The sequence below is a fragment of the Trichosurus vulpecula genome, chromosome 9 (assembly GCF_011100635.1).
Source record: "Trichosurus vulpecula isolate mTriVul1 chromosome 9, mTriVul1.pri, whole genome shotgun sequence".
Classification (NCBI taxonomy): Eukaryota; Metazoa; Chordata; class Mammalia; order Diprotodontia; family Phalangeridae; genus Trichosurus; species Trichosurus vulpecula.
This window is the reverse complement of record NC_050581.1, coordinates 144444334-144454493: the sequence shown is the minus strand read 5'-3', so window position 1 is coordinate 144454493 and position 10160 is coordinate 144444334. Positions and strand designations below refer to the sequence as shown.

Below are 10160 nucleotides of genomic sequence, written 5' to 3'. Positions count from 1 at the left end.
ATTTGATCAGCAAAACTGAAGGCATCATCATCATCACCTCTCTAGGCTAGTGGCCCACTGGGACAACAGGAAGGATAACCAAAGGCACTGTGGTGTTCTAGAAGGAGCTCTGGATTGGAGATGGGGAACTCCTGGCTTTCCCACTTATTACCTGCATGACCCTGGACAAGTCATTTGATGTCCAAGACCTCAGTTTCCTCATTTGCAAAAAGAAGGCCTTGTATGCTTTTATGAGGGTTTTTTTTTTGTTTCATTTTATTTTTCAATGGTGAAGGAGGTAGGAAAGAGAGAAAATAAATGCTTATTAATTGAAAAAAATTATTTTTTAAATGGAAGCTTTAGATGTCCATCTCTCTGGACAGATCTCAGATGTTTCTCTTTCCCATTCTAAATGTATGAAACCCTATCCTTCTCCTGCTCCCTAGACTGTCCGGCAGTCAGTCTAAACTCAGTCATCCACTTGTTACTGGAATTAGACTTTTGCCTGGATTGTTGAAGGTTCGAAAAGCCCTTTGTTGCTTCCCTGACACTTTTACCCACCTAAATTAGCAAGGGGGTTTCATTGGGAAAGCACGGTACAGTAGAAATACTATAAGATTTAGAGTCAGAAGACTTGCTTTAGGCTTCATATTTGGCTGTGTGACTTCGGGCAAGCCAATTCTTCTCTGTGGAATTCAGTTATCTTATTTCACCAAATGAGAAGATTGTGGATACATGTAGGTCCTTTCCAGGCTCTCAAAAGCCTGAACTCCAACAAGATTGGTGCCATATTGCTCTGAATAATAAGGTATAAGAAAGTTTTCTTTCTTCCTGGTTGAGACCTACAGATCCTTGAAAAGAACCACATGAGATTGGTCTCCCCTATTCCATAACACTCCCTCCAGTCACCCCAGCCACATCATGTTACACCCCCTTGCTCTGAAATACTTAGTGTCTATGAAATAAAGTCTAAATTCCTTAGCCTGGCATTCAAAGATTTCAGTGAATTGGCCTCCACCAGCCTTTCCTGTTTTAACTCCTATTACACCCCAAATGGAGCCTTCTATTCCCATCAGATGATCTACTACTCACTCCCTCCCTACTATGGGTGTCATTTCTGCCTCTGTGCCTTAGTTGCCATTGTACATGCCCAGAATGTTCTTGCTACTCCAATCTCCGCTTGTCTGACTCCTTCCCTCTCTTCAAGTCCCAGCTTGAGAGCCATCTCCTCTGGGGATCCTCTCTGATTACTCCTGACCACAGTGAACTCTCCCTCCTCCAACGACCTTTAGAATTGACTGGCTGCGTCCTTCACAGCCTATCTTACTTTACTCCTCCTCCTCCTCCTCCTCCTCCTCCTCCTCCTCCTCCTCATTCTTACATGTCTGGTGCTTTAAGGGTTGCAGAACACTTTCTCCACAATGTTCCTGGAAGAAAAGTATCACAATTCATTGCACCCATTTGACAGAAGAAGAAACCGAAGCTTCAAGAGGTGAATTTGTCCCCATGGCTCCAAATCCAGACCTCTTGCTCCTGAACATAGGACCATAAATTTAAATCTGGAAGGGACCCCAGAGGTCACTCTAGTCTAGCCTCCTTAGGATGCAAAGAAATTGAAACCCAAACAGTGTCTTAAATAAGGCCACACAAGTAGGCAGTGTGGCAGAGCTGGGGTTCTCCCCCAGGTCCTCTGATTCCAGACCCAAGGAAAGGCTGGTGGAGGCCAAGGCTTGTTCCACTCTGTGTGTGTGTGTGTGTGTGTGTGTGTGTGTGTGTGTGTGTGTGTGTGTCTTTTTTTCCCAGCTAGACTAGAAGCTTCATCAGGGTTCTCTCCACTATTCAAGGATTCCCATCCAGGCCAATCCAACTCCCTGAAGCACAAAACAATGCTCTTGACAACATTCCAGCCTTTGCTCAAAGACCTCCAGTGACAGGGAGCTCATTACCTCTCCAAGGCAGCCTTTTCCATCCTTGAAGAGCTCTGGTTAGTAAGAAAGTTCTTCCTTACACTGAGGCCAAAATCTGCCTCCCTCTGGGCTCCCCCACACCCATTTCCCAGAATAAGGCTGTTCTTTCTTGCATATGGCAGCCCTTTTGTTGAAGATAATTATCATGGTCTCTGTGTTCTACCCACTGGCCTTCTCCTCACCAGGCTGGGCATGCCCAGCTCCTTCAACAGATCCACGAGTGGCTGGCAGGATGCCCAGAGGCCCCTCACTATTCCATCCCTGGAAGGGCTCCAGTTTGTCCCTGTCCTCCACAACCAAACACAGTGCTCCAGATGTACCAGGAGCACTTGGGGCAGAGAACAGTAGGGCTGTTTCTTCCCTCGGTCGGCACACTAGCCTTCTAATCAGATTCTTGGCAGCCATATCACACGGCTGGCCCATCTTGAGCTTACAGCCCACTGAAGCTGAGACCTCTTTCACATGAATGCTGGGTCACTATGCGCAGCCTCTAACAGAGGCCTCCAGGGGTTCACAAGTAAATAGCAAGAGCCCTCAGGCACACTGACCATAGGATCAGGGGCCCTGCCCATCACCCACCCTCACCCCCATTCTCCAGCAGGGGGTCTGGGCTAAGGATCAAAGTCAAGGGCAGCTGATAAAGTCAATATCAGCTTCCTATGTACCCCCTTGCTTCCCCCATTCCCTTCCCCTCCAGGGAGTAGCAGCCCTGCCCCCTCCTGTTGACCTGGGCCCACATGCTGGGCCTACTTCTCTAACTGCCTCTCCCCTCCCCTCCCCCCAGTGCTTCCAGATGAGGGATTCCAGGATGATCTGGGAAGAGGGAGAGCAGCATGTGGCCCATGGGCCCTCCTCCAAACAGGACCCTCGCTACCGCCACCACCACCCCTAACATGCGACATCCCTCTCCCTCCCTGAAAGATGCTTCACAAAGCTGGGCCCAGCGTTTCCATGAACTCATTTGTGGCATTTATTAGTAGCCTAGACTTGAGGACATCAAGCCAGAACCCCATTTGTGACTGGCCAAAATTCCCAGCAGGGCAAGGGCAGACAGGGGAAATCGCTGGCTCTCACTTGTTGTCCACCCGCTTGAGCTGTTCCTTCCCATTGATGGTCACTGACTTCAGCTGCCCGTCCTCCTCAACCTCCACTCGCTCCTGCCCATTCTCCACAATTCGCTTGGTGGTGATCTTGCGTCCATTGATCACCTCCGTGGATGACATCACCGACTTGTAGCCAGAGCTACCTGAACCTGAGCCCCCAAAGGACGCGGAGGAAAAGGTGGCCCTGCCTCCGTGGCCTAGGGAGTCAAAGGAGGAGAAGGCCTCCATGAAGGCAGGGAATTCCCCGAAGCCAGCAGAAAAGGCTCCCCGCAAACCCCGGCCTCTGCTGCTGTCCCGATCCCGGTCACTGCTGAAGGGATTGTCCCAGAAGTCAAAAGAGAATGGATCCATACCACCAAAAAATTCCTTAAAGATGTCTTCGGGATTGCGGAAGGTGTAGCCTGAGCTGAAGGGGCTGTTGTAAGTGGCTCCTGCCCCGCCGCCGCCAGCCCGCCAGCCATCTGACCCTGACCTGTCGTACATCGACCGCTTCTTGGAGTCAGAGAGAACCTCGTAGGCCTCAGACACCTGCTTGAACTTTTTCTCTGCCTCCTCCTTATTGTCCGGGTTCTTGTCTGGGTGCCAACGCAGGGCAAGCTTACGATATGCTTTCTTTATGTCCTCCTGAGAGGCGCTCGACTGCACGCCGAGCACCTCATAGTAGTTTACCATCCGAAAGGTGGGTAGGGGGCAAGGCTTGAGGGGCTTGGGACTCGGTTGTGGGTGTGGGGTTGATATCAGCAGTGAACGTAGCCCAAACAGTCAGTTACACCTGCTGGTAGCCCCGATCCCAGATATCCTCTCGGTGTCTACTGTCCCCCCCCTCAGCTTTCTGAGCATTTACCTTTTCATAGTACCTGCTAAAGAAGGATGTGAATAGGGGACTTCAGTGTGGAGGGGGATGGGGGAGGGGAAGGCCACCACCAACTCCTTGGTGGCTAAGGGCCCTAGGACCTCAGAGGGAGCATCTCAGCTGGGAGTTAGGGGAAAGATTATGACATCGATGGAGTCCAACCAATCGGTGGCTAGAGTTGGTGAGTGCTCTCCTTTTGCAAACTCTTGCCCCATTGGGTGGGAGAGCTGAAGCCTCACTGTGGGCCTACTGAACCTTCCTTCCTGTCCTATTTTTGTGTCTTCACCGTAGAGGAGTCAAGGACACTGGAAGATAGATATAGCTCTGGAGAGATACCAAAATGCCAGGATTCTGAAAGACACGACCTCATGTCAGGACATAGGGTCCCCATGAAACATTGCTCATCTAGGAAATAGCTATCTGTGCATAGGAAGTTGGGAGCCGGGATTCCTGAACTGGTTCAGGAAGGGAAACTGAGGCACAGGGAACCTCAGTGACCTATCTGTTTAAGGAAGGCCCCCATGAGTGGGTGGATGAGGGGGACATATGTCTTCTGGGACACTCTACTAACTGACTTAACTCAGCTAAATCACAAAGTTAATTTCTTTGAGGGGGGGGGTCAGGAATATCCTGGGATAGAATTGTATGGCATAGGATGAAATGGAATGGATTAGGATAGGAAGGAGTATAATGGAACGAGATGGATAGAACAGGGTGTGATGGGCATAAGATGAAGACAGGATAGAGTGAGTGACAACTAGGCAAGAAGAATCGAATGAGTTGGAATAAAGTGTGATGGGATAACAAGGGGTAAGATAAAAAACAATGGCAGGGAGTATGGCCCAACTACCTTCTTTAGAGTTCTTGAAGCTATTTGGCTCCTGGAAAGTTCCCAAGAGTCTGTGCCCTCAGATGCCCCATTTTCATGCCCTGACCTCTACAAACGCCACCAAACTTTGTGAAGCAAACCTCCATCCCTTTGGCTTTGGCTTGGCCATATCAATGGTTTGTCCTTTCCCTGCTCCCTCCCACCACAGTCCTCCCAACTTTCAAAGGAAATCCCCAGAGCCTCCAGCTCAGTTCTGCTAGCAAACTCTGTCCCATAGGATGGAACTGAACCACATAAGGAAATGTCCAGGGACAACCAAGGAAAGGCAGACTGATAGCTAAACCTGGAGCCATTCTCCTTGTTTTCTTTCTCTTTAGCAGGCTCCTGCACCCTAGATGTAGCACTACAGTGGTAAAACCCCAAGACTTGGCATCCAAAGACCTAGGTTCTAGCCACAGATCCAGCAATTATTAGCCATGCAACCTCGAACAAACCACCTCTCTGAGCAGTGTCTGTTTCCTCATCTGCAAAAAATAAAGACAATAATATTGACACTACCTTCCTCAAAGAGCAGCCATGAGGATTTGATGACACCAGGAATATAGAGCCCATTGTAACTGCAAAGTATTATATAAAGGTCAAGTTCACCTGCTTGTTGGGCTGGGCTCTGCAGCTGCCCCTTCGATGGCCACCAGACCACATCCGGCCTCTGAGGGAGGTTCTCGGGCTCTCCCTGATTCTTTTGACTGAGGGATGAGAAAACAACTCCCCTTAGTTTCACATTTTTTCAAAAGGAGCCTTTAAAGGGTATCTCAGGTGAGAGAAAATTATACAACCCCCAAACCACAGAATCAATGTAGTGGGAAGAAAGCCTGGAGATACGGGCTGGGAGTCCCAAAACATCCTGGCTCTGGGAACATGGGAAAGACCCTAGTCTTTCTTAGCTCTAATCTTTTCATCTCAAGAAAAGAGGGAGCAAAGGTAGTAACATTTGCATTCTATATTTATATATGTGTGTGTGTGTGTGTGTGTGTGTGTGTGTGTGTGTGTGATACAGTAGAAAGATTTGGAATCAAAGGACTAGGGATCACATTATACCTTGTGGGAATGGGGCGACTCACTTCATTTCTCTGGCCTCTGTTTCCTTATCTGTGAGAGGGTTGGACTAAATTACCTAAGGTACCTTCCAGGTCTAAGTATAATCCACTGCCACAGTATAGTTGTGGAAGAAGTGCTTTTCAAATAGAAATGCAAATTGCTTTTGTTGTTATTAGAGGTGAAAGGGACATTAGAAAATATCAAATTCAACTTTCTCATTTTACAGGAGAGTCATCTCCAGAGAAGTTACTCTTCCAAGACTATTTGGTCAGTCGAAGAACCAAGACTAGAACCCTGGTCTTCTGGTCCCAAGCCCATCACACTACCTTGCCTTTCATGGCCCAGGACTGAATAATTATGATCTAGTCATGGGTTGGCCAGCACAATTTAAACATGCCTCTTTGGCACCTCCTTTCCTGAACATGACCCATCTATTCTTGTTTCTCCATAGAATCTGCCAAGTCCATACTGAGAACGTGATGATATTGATAGAATGCTGGACTCAGACTCAAGAAGACTTGAGTTCCACCTCTGATGGTTCCCAAACTGTGTTGGCCTCTCTAAACCTAACTGCATCTATTTTTATATGTATAATATTATATATGATGGGGATAATGCCTGTTGTGCCTACCTCACGGTTATTGTGAGTCTCGGTTTAGATAAAGCGCTGTATAAATGGCAGTTATTATCATTATTATTATTAATTAACAGGAGACAGATGTGAGAATCATGGAATCACAAATTGGAAGGAATGCTGGTGGCCATCTGGTCCATGTCATGCCTGAGAAAGAATCCCCTCTACTGGATTCCTCACAAGTGGTCAACCAGTCTTTGCCTGAACACTTCAAGTGAGGGTGTTCTCCTGAACAGCTATGTATAACCAGGGCATGACAACTGGATTTTCATCCCAGGGTATGGAATTCAAAGGGGATAGATAACACTTACACACTCCTCTAGAGGCTAGAAACAACTGCGCTTTGTACCTTGTGAGCAAGACTAATAATGAGTTAAAATAAGAAGCTTCCAGGTGGCTGGCTCTACCTCCTCACCCACCCCTACCAATCTTATCCTAGGTGAGTCCCCAACCCAGTAATAGCTTTCTCCACAGTTGGCTTTGGGGTGTCCCAGAGTTTGTCTGACTCCACAATGGAGTACTATTCTGGAGTCTTCTCTCTCCCCCAAAAATCTGAATTTGTCTTAAAAAGTTAATTTAAAGGTACCTTTGAAATAACTTAAAAAGACTGTTTTGTGAAGCTTACCTTGAGTGAAATTGCAAGGCTTGGCTCTGCTCCTAAAGCAGCCTGTTCCACTTTAGTCTAATCGTCAGGAAAGTTTCCCTGTGTATATAGCAAGCCTAAATTTGTTTCTTTGTGACTTCCACTATAGCTCTTGCTTTTGGCCCGAAGGCCAGGCAGATCAAGTCCAATTCCTCTGACAGACAGAGCTCTTCAGACACTTGAAGACAGGTAGTATGTCTGCTTAAGTCTTCTCCAGTCTAAATATTCCAAGGGCCTTAGACAATTGATCCTTATATGGTGTGAATTCAAAGCCCTTTGCATTCTGGTTACTCCCTTCTGGATGACCTCAAGCTAATCCAGATCAAAATCAAAAATCAAAATCAAAACAGATCCCACCTTCCAGCTCTAATCATGCTCGGAAGTAGTAGTGGCTAGGCAAGGGAGTGGGGTGGGGGGAGAGGGGGACAGAGGAGCTCCTTTGTATGTCTATGTGCATAGTTCTTTGTCCATTGTATCTTGTCCATCTGCGTAACTGTGTCTATCGTATGTCTGCTTTTACGTCTGTTTCTTATTGCGTAGCTGTATTTCTGCATGTTTGAATCTTATAATACCAGTGACAGTAGCAATAATAACTAATCACATTTTAAGGTTTACAAGGGAAGGTTCTGTCTCTCTGTGTACACACGTGAATCTGTTTGCGTGCCTGCATGGAGCTCAGGCACACTCCTGAGTTCGCTTCATATCGTGTGAATTGTACCATGTTTGCCAAAAGTTAAAAGTCTGGCTTAAGTTGTACAGCTGGATGCTGTGGCCCCTCTAGCCTGACCTACGCAAACACATTGCCATTTGTCCAACTGCTTCTGACAGCTTGAGACAGGAGAGCAGCAGCCCAGCCACCACTCACCCTGCTGGACAGCTCCCAGGCTCTGGGGACTGATTGGGGGAGGGGGGAAAGGGAAGAGGGAGAGGCTGGGGAAAGGAAGGGAAGGGGTGGCTCTAGAACTGGGGTTCTTAACCTTTTTTGTGTCATGCTCCTGTTGGGCAGTCTGGTGAAGCTTATGAACCCCTTCTCAGAATAATGTCTTTAAATGCATAAAATAAAATCTATAGGGTTACAAAGGCAACTAATCATATTGAAATACAGTAATCAAAATGTGTTTTTTTAAGCACAAATTCACAGACTCCAGGTTAAGAACCCCTGCTCTAGAGGGTCAGTGCCCAGGCAGCAACAGAGGGGCAGTTAATATGTGACCAGAGCTGAGAGAACAGGGCAGAATCCCACCCATGCTCAACCCTACGCTGTTTCATTGACCCAGTTATTATAAGCCACTTTCCTCATCTTCTCTGTTTGAACTTTTCCCCCCATAATGGATATGTTACTCTTAAATAGAAACCCAAGACTTCATCTCATTATTTTCTCTCATCCAACCTCTTCCAAGGTAAAAATCTGCTAGAAGATGGTAAGACTGCGATAAACTGCAGTTCTGTTCAACCAAAATGGTACACCATCATAGAAGACACTTATGGAGCCTCAGCTCTATGAGAAGCCTTGTACTAGGTGCTTGGGTGGGGACAGGTAGATATACTCTTAGATAAGACTAGGAAGGGTCTCTGCCCTCAAGGAGCTTAGCCTAGGATAGTGATGACAACCACGGTTAAATATTTTACCCAATACAATACGAAGCACAATTATCAATGTCCCTCAAACCTCCCACACTCTTGAACACCCCAACCTCTCCTTCTAGCCGCCGATCTCCTTCTAGCCCCCATCTTCCATTCTCATTCAACTCATTCTCCTATCCATTTCCTAGGTCCCAGCAATCACTCTTCGGCATCTCCCCCAATTATTTATCTCTTAACATTTTTATCCTGCTCCTCTCTCTCCATGCCCCAGTCCAATAACCCACCCCTATTGTTGGTCTCCCTTCTATCTTTTCTCTGTAAACTGCTGAGCTACTCCCAATCACATCCCATGCCCTACACTCTGTGGTGGTGAAACCACTTTATATTTCTGTTTTTAAACCTTTAATTCTATTTTAGTGTGTTCTCAAGGGTTATCTGATGAAATAAGCTTGGTTTTGTAACCCTTTCAGAAAGTCGCTTCCTATCTGAGTTTCTGAGAGCAGGAAATGTGAGGAAATAAAAGAACACCAGACCCTGAGACCAGACACCAAAATATATACTTCTCTGTAGAAAGAAGGGGGATGGTGTTAATAAGTGCTTTACAAATGTCTAATTTGATCCTTACAACAACCCCAGGAGGTAGGTTATTAGCTCCAATTTATGGTTGAGGAAACTGAGGCAAATGGGTTAAGTGACTTGCCTTGGGTCACAAGGCTAGTAACTGTCTGAGGGAAAATTTGAACTCAGGTCTGCCTGACTCCTGGCCCAGCTATGGGGTGCACTTTGCCACCAGCTGCCTCTAATGTGGGGGGGGGGGAGGGCTGATGAGGGAGAATCTGGCCTGCTATGTCAGAGAGAGTCACTTTGTCAGTTGCTTTATAGAATCATAGATTTAGAATCAGAGCGAGTTCCTTTTCCCCTCACATAGGCCAATCCTTTCATTCTACAGATAAGGTCCTGTGACTTCTCCAACTACACTGAAGTAAGAAGGAGTAAACTAAATGATCTCTTGGGCCCCTTCCTACACTAACATAAGATTAAATGAAGTGATTCACAAGGGGACTGGTTGCAAGTAGCTGCAAAAGATGGGGGAAAGCCAGAGTAAGATTCTCTTTAACTCACTGTGTGACTTTGGGCGGTTCATCTATTTACCTGATCCAGGCCTTTGTTTCTCCATTTGTAAAATGATGGAGTCTGATGATATAGCTTTAGTCTCTTTCAGTTCTACAGTCCTTATGACTCTAGTCCAGTAGTTCTTAACTTTTTTGCGTGTGTCCTGGTCCCCTTGAGTACTTGTTGAAGCATAGGGGCCACTTTTCAGAACATTTTAAAATGCACAAAATAAAATATATAGGATTACAACAAAAGGCAATTATTCTAAAATAGAATTATAAAAAAATCCCTACACGTTCCTGAACCCTTGCTCTAGTTGCTGAGACCAAAAGGAAAGAAACATATGTAAAGTGACTA

The 10160-nt window shown here is 46.5% G+C and overlaps 1 protein-coding gene across 1 annotated transcript; it reads right to left on the bottom strand.

The window, feature by feature from the left end:
• Nucleotides 1–263: 263 nt before the first annotated feature.
• On the bottom strand, nucleotides 264–3998 carry DNAJB8 (DnaJ heat shock protein family (Hsp40) member B8). The gene is made up of 2 exons (XM_036739327.1): nucleotides 3021–3998; nucleotides 264–1406 (listed from the first exon to the last, which is right to left on the bottom strand). The coding sequence occupies exons 1-2, from the start codon at nucleotides 3719–3721 to the stop codon at nucleotides 1373–1375; spliced, it is 735 nt and encodes a 244-aa protein (XP_036595222.1). The 5' UTR covers nucleotides 3722–3998; the 3' UTR covers nucleotides 264–1372.
• Nucleotides 3999–10160: the final 6162 nt, after the last annotated feature.